The sequence below is a fragment of the Bombus affinis genome, chromosome 6 (genome assembly GCF_024516045.1).
Source record: "Bombus affinis isolate iyBomAffi1 chromosome 6, iyBomAffi1.2, whole genome shotgun sequence".
Lineage (NCBI taxonomy): Eukaryota > Metazoa > Arthropoda > Insecta > Hymenoptera > Apidae > Bombus > Bombus affinis.
In genome coordinates this window covers 10176643-10194873 of record NC_066349.1, presented here as the reverse complement: position 1 = coordinate 10194873, position 18231 = coordinate 10176643, and the positions used below count along the sequence as shown (strand labels likewise).

Genomic DNA, 18231 nt, shown 5'->3' with positions numbered 1-18231 from the left:
CATCCTCCGTTTCGATTCCGCTGCGCTCGGGCGTGACCGGTTTTTCCACGCGACCTTGACCGCCACGCCGTGCACGCGCTTCCTCTTTATCCGCCGATTTTCCACTTCCTTCGCGCGGCTATGGAAACTCAATCGCCGCTAAATCGTGCTTCACGCTCGACAGATCCGCTATGATGAAAGTTCAATGCTTGTCAGTCAACAGATGACGTAAGAAGAGTAATCGTGGGTTGAAACAGCGATTAGTGGAAGAACGAGAAAGTTACCTTCGTCCTGTGTCAAGGCCTTTTTCACGGTCTCAGAAGTTTCCAAGGTTACCAAGGCGTTCGCAGCTTTCAAAATGTTCCAGATCTCTGATCCTACGTCTTCGAAATAGATTTTTCGGTATTTGAAATGCATTTCAAAACGAATTTCAAATGCATTGAAGTGCATTTTATGCACCTCGAGGATGATAGAGCCTTTCAAGTTTTCATAATTATCAAGCTTCTCTTATGAACGTTACCTTAAATCATGGCGTTCCGACGAATGAAACATCCGGAGACCGCGTTGCGGACGCTCGTAAACATCTATACGCATGCACAGTCCGTCGCAAAAATAACAGTGGCGACGTCGATACAAAAAATACTTCACTGTCGTTGTGTCGGTGTATGGTGGTTGTGTCATTGGAAGCAGAGTCGTAACGATCGACGTCAGAGTAGAGTTGGTTGACGCGTTGAAAAATCTGTTTCTGTTGCATGATAATGCCCGGGCTCCTCGTGCAGCGGCCGTAACTGCTTTTCTTGAAAACAAACAACTTAAAATGTTGCCTCACTCACCCTGTTCGCCGGATTTAGCTCCGCGTAATTATTTCTCATCTCTGCGGCTTCGAATAACGACGAAGGGGAGACGTTGTGACGGCTTTTGGGACATCCGGAAAGCTGCGACGAGCTTTCTCGAACAAACTCCACAAAAAGACGCGCAACGATCGTTTGGCGCATCGGTTGGCCGCGCAGATAAAATGAAACATTTTCCTCGAAACTGAAACAGAAGCTTCGTTATCCTTGACATATCTGCGTTCGCGATTTTCTTTCTTTCGTTTGATTGCATCGACGCATCGAGCTCGTCGGAACGTCGATTCTTTCAAATACGCATCCACTGGAACCATAGTCTAAGGCAGAAGCGTGATTTTCATTGGGAGACGTAACCACGACCGGTTTCGTTGAAGCAGAAAAACCGAAGCTACAGGGTGGAAAGCGATCGCGTCTCGAATTCCACTACTCGAAAAGAACGGTCCGCGGGGTAGTTCTGGTCCGATCCTGGGAAATACACGCCGGCATTTAAGCAGTTCTCAAGGCATTTGAACGCACGTGAGAACTCGGCCGCGAAGTAGAGCGATTCGTGTAATCGCCGGACGCTGGTCAAAGAACAACTGTTCCAGAGTGCTCTTGGTGCCGGGGCCAGTCCACCGGGGAACGATAATCACGCACGCGGTATTAACATGTCGCGTCTTACCGCTGCTAATGCCCTCGAAACGCTTCCAGCTCTGACTCGTTTAATGTTTCTTTTTTCGTTTCAAGCTTCTTACTCCGAATAACGGAAATTTCAGCGACGAAGATAAAATTTTAATCGAAGATCAATTTCGAAGTTCCTTTACACGGAATGGCAGTGGCACTGCGTTTATACGAACTTGTGGGTAGACAAATAATTGCGAACAGGAAGAATATAAGAAGTCCATTTGTCTGGGCCTTTTTCACTTTGATGTCCCTCGATAGCTATATTTGTCGCAGAAGCAACTTATTTAGTCCAAAGATATAAGCCGACTAAAAGATTTTTATTTTATGAAATTCTTTTTTACGATTGACCATAGAATGTGAGGCGAATAGGTTGTAATATGTGCTGAAGAAAAACTAGAGTATAGTTGACGTTAATTATATTTATTAACAAATACTCTCGGTGTACACTTTGCGTAGAGATTACGATTACAATTAGCGGTTCGCGGTTACAAGTTCGACGTCGAGTGCCGCTACAAATGTATATGCAACTTGAACTTAATATTAGAAACAACTTCAAATAATTTACGATTAGAGTCGTCAATTTTATAGCTTGACAGCCGGATCGTAATAGAGTCTTTAAAAATAAAACAGCTCCTGCATAATGCAACCGCTTGACGCTTCTAGAAGTCAGTCTTCATCTTATTCTATATTGACTTAATTCAATTTTGTCGTGATATCGCACGACAGCTCTGATAAAGAATAAAGTCGTCCTGAATCTTTCTATCTGCGATCCATTAAAAATAAACAAGCGTCCATATTCAGCGGTAGCGTAGACAAACAACGTTTCGTGCAGTGTGTACGGCCAGTGTTCTCGGTGATTTTAACGAACCACCGGCGTAATTAGAAGACGTATTGTTCTGTTTGAATGCGACGGGATTGCGTTCGCGTGACCCGTGACGACCGCGTGCATCGCAGAGCCTTTTGCCTGGTCTGCGTGAAAACTGAGGCCGACGCGCGTTCCCGCTGGAAAATGCTGGCCGACAATGGCCAACGGAACAGCTAATTAGATCGGAAGATTGCTCTTTTCCCGGCATAGAATTGCAGATAAGAGGCAGATTGGCTTTCGCGAACAAGGAAGCGTCGGTTCTTTGCATGATATCCTTACCACGCGATGCCTGGTTTTTGCAATTCTATGTGTTCTCAGACTTCCAACTGACTCTCTTAAGTTCATACGGCCTTAGATCCTGAAACTTTTCGACTCCTTAAATTCTCTGACTCTGTATGGCACTCCGACATTCTCTTTTACAGTTACATCGTTCATTCCAGTTCAGACTCTGTAACTGCCTCTGACTTACGAGCTGTCGATCCGCCGCATTTCCACACACGGTAGACTCTGGTCGGCTATCCGGTCTCGTTTTAACCGATTACATTCTTGTTCAGACGAAACTTCGGTCGACCAGCTCAGCAGGAAAATCGTCGACACTCGTCGATTTCGCGATCGTTACTTTTAGTCGGACGACTAAATGCAGTTTTTTATTATATATATATATAATATTTTAATATAGGATAATGGAATATAATATAGAATATTGTTACATTCATTATGATACTATATTATGGTATGTATATGTATATTGTAGCCTTTCATACTTTAAAACAATCGAATACGTTAGAAAGTGTTGATAGAAATTTAATTAGAAGAGCAGAAGTATGTGTTCGGCAGAATGGGCAACATTTTCAGCAATTTTTGTAATAATAAACTTTATGATTACTTCATATTATTTCATTATGTATTTCTAATTTTCCGCTACGGCAAAAACAAACTTAAACTGCGATAATATCCATCGAGACAACGATCTACAGTGAGATCCGTTATAACGAGACGTGATAAAGTGCACGCGTACCGACCGAAAATTCAAAGTCGATTTTCTCGAAAACAAAGCCTCAAACGAAAAATTTGTATTCTATATTTTCGACTTCTTTTTTCGCGTAGAATCATCCCCTTTCCGCTTGTACCACCAGTTACCATATATATATATATGTAAATCGTACCTTTCTGTATACAGTAACATTATGAATATAAAGTATACCTTTTTTACATGTACATTTATATACAAGGAGATCCTACTACATTCAGATCCTCGTATTATCAGACACTTCGAACAAGAGATCCAAACCAGGAGGAAATTCCTCACAGAGCAGAAATTTCTCGATTTTAAGGGGGAGTCGCGTTTTTATCGTGTAGTATACTTATATTACTAGTTAATCAAGACTTGCTTGTTCACATACGTAGGATAGGATACTGAATGATTGACCAGAGACATCTTCTACGTAAATAAGAATATTATTTGACGAAATATAATATTTATGCTTCTACTTATCCGCTAATTATCGTACGTCTCACATTCACTCTTTGGTATTTGATACCTGATCGATTTCAGAATTCCAACATTTATATACACGCGTTGTATGCATCATGCGTCTCTACACATATTGCGTTATTCATGCATGTATATATTCATACTGGCGTAAGATAGAAGTTAAAAGACGAAAGACGATAGCGGTGATTACTATGGTCGCGATCGGTTGTTGGCTCGTAATTATACATCGGTGGATCACCGTGCTTCTCGTTTCTTTTATCGTATTTGTGCACTTTATATAACGGAACTCGTCGTGAGTGCAGAGAAAGAGAGTTTTTGTTGTAATTAATGGACAAGGAAGATCACAGTGTGCCATTTGTAGTAAAACTTGGTCGAATGATTCAACGAAACTACGAAGGATAAAACGACATTTGCAAAATATTTAACGTAATAACAAAGACAAAAGCTTCTTTGAACCTGTTGTGGTAACTCCCCCCCCCCCCCCCCCCCCAAAAGAGATTAGGCTACATTCAACAGAAGTATTCATCGAATCGGACCAAAAGAGTGATGGAAGCTTCGTATATCGTAGCTTAGAATTTGAAACTGTGAGATATGAAATGTTTGGATTCTCGGTTCTACGATTTTCAGGCTATCGCGCTAAAAAATTTTCGGTATCTCAAACTCTAGTGCTGAGAATCTGTAATCAAGAACCTCTCTGAGAATGCTCTGAAACCGTCAAATTGTTAGTCTCGCCAATAGTTCGTGAATTTTCAAACTTTCTCAGATTCCTAGCTTCAATCGAACATGCAGCTGCCAAACCTCAGAAATTCTCTCAACTATTATCCATACCATTTTTAAATGGTAGGGCGCTCAAAGTGTGAGCGTATCGCGTTCACGGGTCCGTATATCAATCGACACCACACCTTTCCTCCCCATGCGGCTAGGAATTTAATCTTTGGTGCCGTTACTCGGCGGCGCGTTAAAACGCCCCGCGTAACTGGCCGTTACCGGCCAATCGGCCGATCCGCGCATCTCGACAATTGCTCCGACTAAGCAGCCGCTGACAAGCAAACCCGGAAGCGTGTCTCGATTAGGGTCGGCTCTCCGCGTGCCCTCCATACCCTTCGCTATACCGCAACTTCCTTCTCTTTGCCTTTTTCTTTTTTCTCAGAAGCGTTTATTTCCCAAAATTCAATATACCATAGCTTTTTCTATTATTCTTCAATGCATTTATCGCCGAAAATTTTGGCAACGTATGACACAACACAACGATGTTATCTACTAACACAGAATATCAAACGCTGACAGTTAACCGAAAGCGTAATAAATCTAATAGCTGCGGTATGCGCGCTCGTAGCTGTATACTTTAATTAATTTATACTTGATCAACAATACCGTAGGATCTTCCGCGAGTAGAAGCACTGGTACATATGTGATTTATTAGGCAGGAAGGTAGGAGCGTGTATCTATGAAACACAGGATAGAAAGAAAATGCGATGTCTATTCGAGCTGCGTTCGTTCGCGTTCTTCGCAAAAATCTGTCGACCGCTTCTTCCGCCTATTTATCTCTCGCCAACTGCGCTATAAAAGAGCGCTTCGTGCGAGTCAAACGTATAGTCTCTGCTATCACCTATTCTACGATTATATTGTCAATGATCTATCGCTCGTATTAACAACTTGTATTTAATTATTTATCGCTTAATCGCATTATGCTATAGATACGACTGTATCGTTATAATCGTATTAAAACGAAACGAAAGGAGCGAGGCGGCGGCCAGTGGAGAACAGGTGAAGCGAAGTTTCGAGTACTTCGCGGCGTGACCACGGCCAGTTCGAAGACGTGCTCGTGACCCCATGACGGCCCCCATAGCCGCACCATGGAAAACACGCGTATCCTTTGCCGGGTGGGGAGGCGGCCGGTTCCTCCGCCACGTACGTTGCCTCCATTACTTCGATATTATTATACCCGAGGCCTTATATCTCGCGGCGAGATGTTCCTTTTGCAAGAGCGCATCCGGTGCAGGAGTCTTGCGATTCTAGCCGCTCGTTTTCTGCTTAATTTCTTGCCCCTCGCCTTATTTTCTCTGTTCATTTTAACCGTTTTTGTTCGGCTCACGGATATCGACGACCGTCGTTCGACCAGCACGTGGACACGCATGCAAATTGACGCTGCTTGTCCGCAATTATCGTTCATTAATATTCCAGCGGATAGCGGCGCACGTTTGCTATCGATGCTGTAGCGGAGATCAGAGGAATTCCTTCCTGCCAGGTTGCTTCTTCCTCGTTCAGTCCTCGCGATTTTATTGGCTGTCTCGCGTAAAGATTTCTCTTACGTGGCGCGTAATGGAGCGCAACGTGACGGAATATTTGAAATTTTTCTCCATAAAAGCGATCGCATCGTTGAAAATCTCTCAGCATTTCTCGTATTTCTCGAAACGCAACTTTCCATCGTATTTTCTAAAGTTGAACCTCGAAACTGTGTTCTTTGATCGATTGGATCATTCCTTAATCAGAAACTTCACGACAGATCCATTCAATTTAAATCAGTTTTAATTTCTACGTATGTGAATATCGTATTAACTCGTTAAGAACGAACCAATGGTTTATCGCAACCTTACAGTTACACCAATTCCTTTACATGTATTTCATAAAATCGTAGTCCAAATGTCTTTTAGTCTTCTATCTCAATTACGTGAGGCAATAATTCACCGTAACGTAACATCCGCTGATATCCTATATCGTTTAATTTACCCATTGCGATAAAAATTCCTCTTGACATATTCAGACACGATCGATGATTTCTCGGAATTCCTTCTCGATGAAATAACGCGCAGGAAATATAATTGACTTTATAATTATCCACAGCACGCTATACACCAGGCATTAGGAATTCGAGCGACGGATCTGTCACGTAAAATTAACGATAAAAAAGGAGCAGGTCAGCAATAAGTCAACTTGACTGTGCTTTTATAATTTTGTAGCCTTTTATTCACGAAAATAATCAAGCATAATATTACAATGAAGTAACGAAGTTAAAATAGTCGTTCAAATCACGGCCAAACTGTACACAAGACTCAAGACTCAAGACTAGTCTCGTGGTCGAATGCTTGCAGTTTTTATACGTTGCGTTTGTAGGTGTTGAGGGACAAGGGGAGGATCATGATTGCCCTACGTAATGGGGAAAGTGTAATGTTGGACCATGTGCAAAGGTCATGTCAAAACCTAACGATTCGCCGTCAGGTAGTGTCAGAATGGCGTGGATTTGGGTATGGTCGTTGTCACAAATTCCTCGGTGAACAGGTTAACGTAACAAACGATACGAAATTAATGATATCCTAGCGACAGGAGCTTTTCATCCAAGTTTCTTCGTTTCTCGACGCGCGCTGCTTCGTTCCTGCGGTACGAAGTCGCGCGGTTAGGTTCGTCGAGCGATATCGGTGCCTCTAATCTGTTCATTAGTCCTAATATACCAACCGGCAGCCACCCACACTCCATCAGATATTAGCAACAGTGTCATTTGGGGCCTCGTTTTACGAGCTCTGGCACTCGAGGGCTCGGAAGACGTCTCGATCCGGCCCGTTCACGGTCGTTCGATTACCGGTTTCCGGATTGGGACTCGTTCACCGCTAATTAACGCCCTTACGACCGGCTGCCGTTTACACGACGATCTATATTTCATCTCGTTAATACCGATCTGCTCGGCCAGCCTCTTTTTCCTCGTTTTTCTGCGCCTCGCCCCTTTGCTCTTTTGTTCGCCATCCGATTTTCGTCGATCTCTTAATCACGCAGTAAGCCGATGGAGCGTTAAACGATGTTTCACGCCGTTCGACGAATCCATTAGGATCTTCGAGATCTCTGTTGGAACAGTTTTCAGGTGGATGGAAATGTTGAAAGGATTTATGTTCGTTGGTCGTTTAATGCACTTTGCTTGTTCTGATTTCGATTCTTACGACGTTCCGAGGGTTTGTCGATTTTTATCGGCCTGTTGGGTGAACATTTGTTTCCTGCCGTTGTTAATTAGCGAGTTTCTAGCTGTGTGTAAATTATGTTTGTTGGAAAAATTCCGTAGGAATTAGTAATCTTCGAAGCTTATGAAGAACGACTTGTAAGGGTGTGTTAATTAGGACAATTTAACTCTTCCAATTTAGTTTCTCATGATTGGTTGTTCTATATACCATAGGATATATATAACAGGGTAACTATGGCTAATAAAATGACCATGTTCTCCTCGGTTCTATATGACCCAAAGTGGATGTTCTTCTGCTCATTTCTGACCCAGTCACGTTTTGCTATTACTGAAAAGTTCCTTAAGTACGAAAAGGAAAGAAACACGAAAGAATCGTTATCATTACACAGGAATGTCTCTGTTCCAATCTTACTCCAAAGGTTTCCTAAAAATATCTTCTCGTTCGTTGAAGCAACAACGAGACTGGAATATAAAAATTCGGGTAACCCTGCAGGGTTACAATATATAGATAGTTTGTCTTTTAGTATTCCATACAGTCCCGTTACCTTTCGTGTATCGCACGCGTCTTATAAATAAAGCATTCCGAAAAACCTGAAGAGGTACAACTGCGAAGAAGCAGAAAAAGCGAGCAGATCAGCGAGGAGAATTTTAAGAGCGAGCAGTCTTGATTCGATCAAGGAAAAAGCAAAAGACCCTTAAAGAAGATTCAAGGCACGCTTAACGCAGCCCAAATCGAGTTTCCAAGTCCAGGTTCCCTCAAATTTCTCTCCATTCCCGTACCAAAGGTCCGACACACGTATTACCTGACACCGATTTTACGACTTTCCCGTGCTCCTACCATCGATCGCTACTAATCGAAGCAATGGGACCGAAAATTCCCCTGTCTGGTTCAGAGGGATGACGATAAGGGGAAGAAGGTAGAAGGCCGGGTCGTGGAACTGGCCAATCAAGTCGGTGATTTTATCTCTGGATCGCTGGCAATCGTCGCTACGTAATTGGATATAGGATCGTATGGATGGTATAATCGGTTTCCCTGGGGGAGCGGAGAGCACGCATCAACCCCCTTCGAAGCAAACCTTCGGAATGTAATTAGTCAGGGGAGCGGGCCAGGCGCAATCTTGGCCGGCGATCTGCAGCTAACGTCAGGTCGAGCCGGACCGCCCGTTCTGCGATTTCTCGAGATCCCAGGGATTGCACAGCCGGGTGGCTCGCGAATAATTAAAACCGATCGACAGCCAGGTGCTGTCTTCCCTCTTTCTTCTTCTTTCCCATTTTCTTCCTTCTCTCGCCGAAACAGTTTTTGATGAAGAGGTTTCGCGTCTCGTTGACGACCGTTCAGAACTACAGGGGTGTGCATCGTTTGGAACACGTTACGCGTTCTTTGGAGTTTCGGCTTGCCGCTTTCCTCTCGTCCGATGGAAATTTTTATTTTATGGCTCGTTACGCGTTACTCGAAGTGGCGTGTTTTTGAAATATTTGGATTTCTTTAATTGACGTTCGCGACACTGCATAGCGTAAAAGAAGAAACAAGCTGGAATTCCATTTGTACGAACTTGTCAGGGGGCACTAGTACTTTCTGTAATTGGCGTTCATACGAGTCTCAGAAGCTAAATTTAGAGAGTCACAATACAGAAGTCACAAATTTATTTATCGCAAAGCAAATTAAAAAATGTCGTGTTTCTAATTGTCAATCTTCCATAGATTTTGGTTTATAAGGTTCATCAGCGTATGGGGTTGATTCAGGCTTCTGCACAGCTCAGATTACGTTAATTCCCGTGAAGTGAAATTTCATTTATTCTATGAACTTGTTGGACAAGTAATATAATTTATATACTTTTTGAAATGCACGTTCAAATGCGTAAGTGGTGGATCCAACGAGCGAAAGTTCGTCGAATCCGGCATTTACCGGAACTTTCTGCCTCGAACAAACGGAATTTTAGCGAGAGCTAATTATCGTAAAGGATAAAATTATCGTTGAATTGTATCAGCGAGTATCGCTGAGTGGCGGTCGTTTCCTTCATTAACTCGAGGCGGAATCGATGGATCTCGAAATTTATGCGACGAGTGAGGGAACACGACACTGTATGAAGAAAACCATTACTGAAACCGTCAAGGCGATAGCTCCATCCTGTATGCTAATAACATCATCCATCTTCGAGTAACGCATAACAGTTTATACGCGGTCGGCGTAAAAGCTGGCTTTAATTAGCCAACTTCCAATCACCTTGCGTCGTGTCGCGTAGTTCGATCAGCTCGCGAGCAAAAACTGGCCCGAATGACAGACACGAACGCGGCCAGTGATTAACCTCGAACGAGATAATGGAAATCGACCGAATGAATCGGTTCTTCGGAAATTAACGACCGTGTTCCACTTTCCAATCGAAGAAACGTTCCCTGCATTTTCATATTTATTAACCTTTGCATTAATATTTATTCCAGTAAACTATCCTCCATTTCGACCCTTTCACTCTCGAGATCGTACGCCGTGAAATGTAAATCGGCGATATCTGTAATTATCACGGCGAGCCGAGGATAATCCATAAATTCGAAGTGAAAATTTACATTGCGACGTGTAACGAAGAAAAAGCGACGCAACTTTTAAATGGGAAGGCCACTTATGAGCCACCGTGTGTATAAATATTGTATCGTTGTATTAGTTCCTTGTTGCTAAAGTATCGAAACGTCGAAATAGCGGGAAGGCACGCGAGAATTGGTTCGATGACGAAACCAGCGCGAACCGACCGCAGCGGGAAGCTCGAAGATACGGCGAACGTTGGAGGGTTGAAGAAAATTCGACAACTTGTACGCTCGAACGTAACCGAAGCTTAACCCAAAGCTAACCTCCGGTACAAGCACGTTAAATAAGAGAAAACGAAGAGAAGAATGGTCCGTGTTAGCTTCGGTGCTGCGCGTTCGGTGGCGACTTGACCCCGGGATTCCACGCGAGTCTTCACGGGTTCTCGTGACTTCTTTCTCCTCCTGTTATTCAAATGGGATCCCGAAGGGAAGAAAGAAAGGGCAGATCGCGGAGGGAAGGATGTTATCGGGTCTGTCCAATCGCCGGTGTATATCTAATGGGTCCGTGAAGTGCCATCCGTTTCCTTCGCCTTGTCATACGATGGCTGTTGGCACAGCCGATTCACCTGACCACCGAATCGATCCGATGCTTTATTCGCGCCGCCGTTATCCGACCAACGGGCAATTAACATTTACCACGGGCTTACGTTCGATCGACGTCCCTTGGGGCATTTGCGAAAATTATGTCGCAGATTATAACCGTTCCGCCATATTAAACTGAGCTTTTGCAGTCTCTCGAGGTTTGTTAACCCGCTGGAGCACGGTCTTTTGAGATTTAATTGGATATCGCTGGAAATTGCCGAACGACCGATTTTCTCTTTACTTTTTTATTTAGACGATGTTTATATCGGATTTGCGGGATTTTCGAGAAGCTTCAACTTTTACAAAAACCTCGTACGAGTCGATACGACGTCGCGTCGATTCTTCGCGTTAGGTTTTCAGACATTTCCCGCGCGCTTCTTGCTGTTTAAAAATCTACGATTCGACTTTTAGCGAAAACCTACAACGTCGTACCCTTAATTCCAAATAATCCGCAGAAAAATCTTTGGAATCTTTTGGAAAACCTACGAATCTTCGCAATTTCGTTTGCGATTTCCTTCGAGAGGAAGCGCCTTGAGAAGAATCGAAGTACTTGGAATTATTAGATTCAAATTCTATTCAAAGTCTATTCGAATTATTACGAGTCCTCTGTTCTAGTTCGTCGCTCGACGAACGACCGTTGTAGCTTTTAGCGAACAATTTTCATCGGATTGTTTCTGCCGGCGAATATTCATGGCTCTAGCCGGGCGACCCGCGCACTAAACGATGTACGGGAGTATTGTCGAGTTTTTTGAGCACCGGGAGACCGGTTTCATTGGTAGGTACGCACGTGCAGCATGCCTCGGTTCACGGTTGTTCGTCATGTACCACGCCTAGCCTATGAGGAAAGGAGCACGAGTTCTAGACCGGCGGCGAGATAGTATCGCTGGCATGGATAGAGAGTCCAGGACTCCTAGGAGTCTGGCTTTAATGGCCTGCGGCTATGATCGCGAGGAGATCGCCTCGACACGCTCGATCTCCTCGCGAGAAATCGCGAGTACGTTCTTAAGCAATCCGAAAAAAAACGTTCTGTCTATTTTCCACTTTGCCATATGTCGATAGGAATTCGAAGAAATAAATTCGAAGAAAAATGTTATATAATATTTGTGAAATTTCTTTCGAGTAAAACTTTAGATACGTATATCGCAGATTTTTTTCGAGATTTAATTAAAATTCATCGCGGCTGTTATTTCCAACGATGGAAACGTACGTGTTTAGAAACTAAATTGATCAACTTCTATTGTTATTCCAACTTTGTTATCTAGTCGCGCGAAAAAAGAAAGGAAAAAAGAATAAAAAGAAAGGAGCGATTTACATTCGTAAATTTACCTGCTTGGTATCAGATTTTTCGAACTTGATTTAAATTTCTATAGCATCGAGCTATAGCATCGAGTTCAACAGCCAGATCGATCCACTCAGGTTCGTAAAGTTTTCAATTTTACCATCTAATTACGCGGATAACGTCTAACTTTTGAAACAAACAAGCGATTTGTATTCATCAGTTTATTTGTCGCAAGCGGCTGACACGAATAATCGTGAGTTTCAAAGCAAATATTTGAGAAGTTTGCAACGCCATCGCGTTCCTTTACGTTCTAATTTATCGACTCTAAGAATATGGCTCGTGCATGGAAGGGAAGTCGATCAACTCCGCTTAGTTTCTCAAAAATTAAATATCCATTAAATATATACGAAATGTGCGTTCTATTAATTTTTACGATTTATCGCCACAGAGATAGAAATTGGAGCGCCTTTGGTGCGCAGAATAGTCGAAGTCTATTCGACACATGGCCAGAGCATACGCGAGGTTTTCTTGCGACGATTTTCCAGGTCGTTGGGAGGTGCCCGATCGAAAACACCTTTCTCCGCTTCCCTTGCCTCTTCCTTTTCGTCCCGCTCTACCGTTGACAATTTCGCAAACTTCGATCGAACCGATTCTTCTTTTTTTCTTTCACCTTCGCGAAGCTGCGCCCTTCTATCGTCTCGAGCGGAAGATTTTTCCCATTACGAAAACGAATATTCACCAAAGCAGACGACTTGCTGTTTTCATGTCCGTATCGAGAAATTGATAATTAGGCTGTGGATACGCGATCAAAAAGAAGCGACATTGAAATTTGCCTTACCTGCTAAGCTAATTAATAATTTATTTATTTTTATCTTATACATTTCCTGCATTTTTGCGTCTTCGAATTTCCCCTAAATACATAAAAATTCTATTTACGATCAAGAATTCTAAAATATGAACAGTAGGAAATGTTTAAAAATCTTGACTCACCGAGCAACGTTGAAATTCATCGTTTAAAAATTTATCTTATCGATAATTCCTATAGAAGAAATGTACAAGATAATCGGATGCTTCGATCGTACCTGTCACCTCACCTCAACCTTTTGTCCACGCGAGAAAAAGAAACGAAATTTATTTCTTGATCGTACGTCAATCAATTCCAATCAAAGATCTCGGGTCCTAACCGTTAGCGTATAGCTTGACCATAATTTGTCCGAAAGCAGGAACGCGTATCTATACGTCGAGGTGTAATCGATCGTGGCCCCAATCCGATAAGTCATCCACGATTATCGGTCGGTGGCAACGATCGATCGGCTGTCTCGCGAATGATCGATCACGATCTTGAATTTTTAAGCATTAGTATCTTTTCCATAATCAACTAACGTGGATGGTGTGGGTTTTCTGTTCCAGCAAAAGGTGAAATTCTGGTTCGCTACGGGCGGTGCCGGATTTTGCATCAGCAGGGCGCTCGCGATGAAAATGACTCCGGTTGCTGGGTAAGTTTCTACAGTTTTACCTAGAAATATACTTCGTCAAAAATATTCTCCAATGTTCCGTTTGTTGCTTCGAATCGATGTCACTTGCGAATTCCTCGAATATGTTTTACTTGTCGATAATCCATCGTCGATTCACGTCGCGTTATCGAAAAGAGACAAAAGAAATTCGGGAGACTCAGGATTCCTATTTTGGTACGAGAGAGTGTTATTTCTGCCGACTTTTCGAATTCTTAAAACTCGCACGACCTTCGATTCTGTCGCGTTTCCCTTTAAGTTTATGTTCTCGAAGCATTCATAACGCGCCTTTACTTTTTCTCGCCGTTCCGCAAACTGCCGTTTAATTTCGCAATGATTTCGCGACTTGTACTCTTTGTAATTGCTACATCGTAATTACTGTTGGTCAAAGTTACGTGACAGCAATTGCGAAAGCGTTGAAAAAAGTGCGCAGAGGAATACACGCTGTGAGAATTAACGACGAGACGGCAGGAAAAATTCAAAATCCGCTATCTATCGCCATCGCGATGATACACTATGTACGCTGTCGGCCATAAATATTAGCGCACCTACTCGTTTTAATCATTGCAAAACTCCGACGAATTTTATTTTATTTGGTATTCCATGTTACGAGAGACGCGCGAGATACCGACGAATTTACAGATTAACGGTGAAATAACGAAAAAGCAGAAGCAGTGGAAGTACAGCAATTTCCATTATAATTTCTATCATTGTTCGATTTAGGTTAACGTCACGACGTGTCTAAATATTTATGGCCGGCGATGTATCTGCGTATCAGTTTATTTTATTTCATCGATTCTTTCCAACGAGATATTTCTTTCTTTCGCCAATCGCAGACAAGACAGCAGCTCGTTGTCTCGCGAAGTAGAGAGGAATCGAAGGCAAACAACGGGGCAGTGTTAGCCGCCGGTAAATAATGATTGACGAGGGTCCGCGACATAAACGTCGTCAGAGTTGAGCTCGAATTGCTTCTCGAGACGAACTTATTGATAATAACGCGGATAGCCGCGCGACGTCGCGATCAACCATCCTGATTGCTCGTCGTTGCCCGCTTAAGTGGAATGACTCGAGGCGGTTTCGAGACTCTGTAGTTTGACAGATCGAATCGTTTACGAAATCACGGATAATCGATGCGCTTCGCCCGTCATTTTCCTCCGTGTCAGATTTCTTTCACGCGCGCGTCAGAGTACTTTTCGCTCGTTTCGACCGACGAGCACGTTTCATCGTACGATGACGAAGGAATGGAAAAGAGGAAGTTTCGATGGTGAAAAAATTTCTTTCGTCGATTTGCAGTTGATGGAACTTGGCGCGTGCTGAAGGAGGAGTTGGCGATTTATTGATCGGACGCGTGTCGCGATGGCACGATTAAGGTAGTCTGGGACAACCACGGACTATGGCAGCTTTGTTCGCAGCGATGTGTCATTGATCGCTTCTCTAGTTACTCGATTACATTCTCAAAACGTTTGTTCTTCGCGTATGTTCTATTCGTTTGCGTGTAACACCAGTCTACTCGTTTATATCGTACACGTGCTAGCACTTTCGATTGTTCGTTTATACTTCGAATTTGCTTACTCGCGAGTTTCTTTACATTCTCCATCGATTCTTTGAATTCTTCATTTGTTCCTATAGCTTTCAATTCGTTAATTGCATTAAAAATACAAAAAGATATAGCGCCAGAACTACGAACAAACATATTCGTAGCGAACATGGAGAAATATATATTTGTATTAATATGAAGAAGCGATTTCGCTAAAACAAAAGTCGTACATCTTTGAACGTTCAGTGCGAGAAAAATTGTACATTAAGGGGTTAAAAAACCTACCCAGTGTCCATTAACGGCCAAACAATCAAGCACACGTCAATCGACAAACCGGAACGCCAAAGAAACGCAATCTCTGCAGACCTCGCGTGGCGTTTTTTCCAGCGTTTCTATAGATGATATTCCCCCGGTTCCAATATCCTCCTCCCACAGAAGAACGGACGAAGAAGAGACATTCGGATAGACGGACACGCAGGTAGGAGGAAGAAAATCGAAGCGGCAGACGAATGAAACTGGCAAAAAGCCCGGCACCTGGGAGGGCTTTCGAATCGCTGCGATCTTCCCTGGCCGCGTTTCCCTCTTCTTGTCCACGTAGCATACACGGTCCTGGCATTATCCTGCCTCCTGTACACTGGTTCCCTTCGTGTTGCAACACGTCCGCACAGAAGGCGGAGTAGAGAAGCGGAGGAGGAGGAGGAGGAGAGAGAACGGTGCAAGTGCATCGAACCGCTTTCTCATTCAGGGACGTTGCCACTGTTCTCTGCCTCTCTTTTCTTCTCTCCCTTTCTCTCTCATTTTCTCCTTTCTTTCTTATTTCATTGCCGGTTGTCTCAGTCACCGATTGAAGACCCTTCGATGTACCAATTCTCCATTCTTTTCCATCTCTTTTTCACAACGTTGCGATGTTTCGTTGCACGCGTCCAACGAGAAGGTCCGGATCGCCGATAGTCGAATCTCCCTCGGTTCACATCGCATCTCCGTTTTTCATGGAAATGGGAGACTTCGTGTTTCGCGTTTACCAAGATCGGGATTGTTCTTCTTCTTTTCTCTTACTCGTCGGTATGGATGGACAGAGAATTTCATTTCTCGGCACCGGCATAACTCTCGTTGTCCCAATTTCCTTTTTTCCTTCCTATCAACGAGAGAATGAGATTGTTCGCTTCTGCGAAGGAAGGGGCGAAATGCCTTTTAGAGCCGACGTCGTCCTATTCTTCTTCTCTTTTCTTTCGAGAAAGGGATATGATATTTTGTAGAGCCTACGCCACGCTAATTTTATTGTCTCCTTGTCAAAGAAGGCACGAACATGCTCCTCTCTGAACAGAGTTGGAAGTTTCGAAAATCTTCTCCCGCTGATTCGCTAGGAAACGATAAAGGGAGGAGATATGCGTTTTAAAGAGGTTCAATTGGTCGAAAAACGTTGGAAATCGCTCGACGCATTGTACCGGGTTAAAGCTGACTCGGTACGTAGCAAGAAACTAACACGCCTCTAAGGTATTTTCAAGCGTATAACCGACTGTTATTTACGACGTTCGGTAGTCGTAACGGTGCATCGAGCCTCCTAACTGTCGATAATTTTCCATTAACGTCCGTGCCATCCTCGTTTCGTTAATAGCCGAACAAATCAGCTTTACGGGTTCTTCGAACAACCACCATCGCGGCTACTTCCTTCGCGCGTTTCTTCCCTCCAACAATGTCACCGCGAAAACTATTCTCTTCTATTCTACTGTCACGTTGCTTAAAAACCAGCCATTCTAATTAATTTTCTTTCAAGTATCGTGCATCGAATTGCATCGTTAATCGCATCGGATGTCATTGAACGCAAGCATTCTTCTTTTCTTTGGGATTACAGGGTTCTCCAGATGACAGGCAATTAACCTTCCCGTCTCATTTTCTATTAAAGTTACTGTTCGTTTCATAAGACGCGTCTCCGTGTTCTGTGTTTCTCGGAAATCAGAAAGATTTCGATATAGTTGTATCACGATGGTTATCCATTTTCACAGTATATTATCATTATCGGGCTATTATCATTTCATGCAAAGTAACGGCGAAGTCCTTGGACGTTCTGGCTCTTAGCATTAACCGCGAAAAAACTCGCTTCGCCGACATTATCGTTAATGCGCCGACGAAACGATCGAAAGCGTTAAAGTAACTGCACGAATAACGAAAGAATATAATCTCGATAATCAGTCGTGACAATAATTGGTCCCGAGGACTTAATTATTAAAATTACGCTTGCGAGCGTTTCAAACTTGCTCTCTGAAATCTCCAACACGAGCATCGCAGAGGATCAGAGTTACCAGCGTTGCCGTGGATCTTTAAGCAAACTCGTGTTATTTCAGAATGTAATTAAAAATGTAGAACGTCGGTAGAAAATTGTTTTACCTACCAAACGTCGTAGAAAGCACTATACTTTGGACATTTTACTTGCGCAAATTTCCTGTGCATATTAAAATCGAGTCTGACGACGATCGGCAAAATTTCACTCGATCCGATTTGATTCATCTAAACCCTCGCAAAGTCTCGAAATTATTATTAATACGAAAAGAAAGAAACGAAGAAACAGGAAGAAGAACGGAAGAATGAAATTTACGAGTGGTTCGGTTTGAATTCTGTTGATCGAAAGAAGATCGATCGATTCTGCGAAGATGTCGCGATAAAGAAGGAATCTCGGTGATTTTTCCCTTTTATTGGCCGTCCGTCCGAGTCGTCCACTGGTTCAGCTGGATCTCGCGGAGATGGGTCTTAATTAACGACGAACGTGCGTTCACAATGGGCCTGCACAAGCTGATTGCCACCCACGTGCACGCACGCACCCGCGGCAACTCGATTCTGTGTTTCGTATTCGTTCTGCTACCGCTTCTTGCCAATGTCGGTTTATTTTCGTCAAGATGCAACTTAATTAAGAAATCCTCGTGATATTGTAACCTTTCATTCTCGTAATATCAA

At 43.2% G+C, this 18231-nt stretch overlaps 1 protein-coding gene and 1 pseudogene across 1 annotated transcript in view; one reads left to right on the top strand and one right to left on the bottom strand.

Moving 5' to 3' along the window:
• The window catches only part of LOC126918046 (uncharacterized), a 254831-nt pseudogene that overhangs the window by 48365 nt on the left and 188235 nt on the right, over positions 1-18231 (bottom strand).
• The window catches only part of LOC126918052 (fringe glycosyltransferase), a 118760-nt gene that overhangs the window by 77414 nt on the left and 23115 nt on the right, over positions 1-18231 (top strand). The window contains exon 6 of the mRNA XM_050725639.1: positions 13645-13730. Within this exon, the coding sequence (XP_050581596.1) occupies positions 13645-13730 (86 nt within the window). The remainder of the gene's footprint in view (positions 1-13644; positions 13731-18231) is intronic.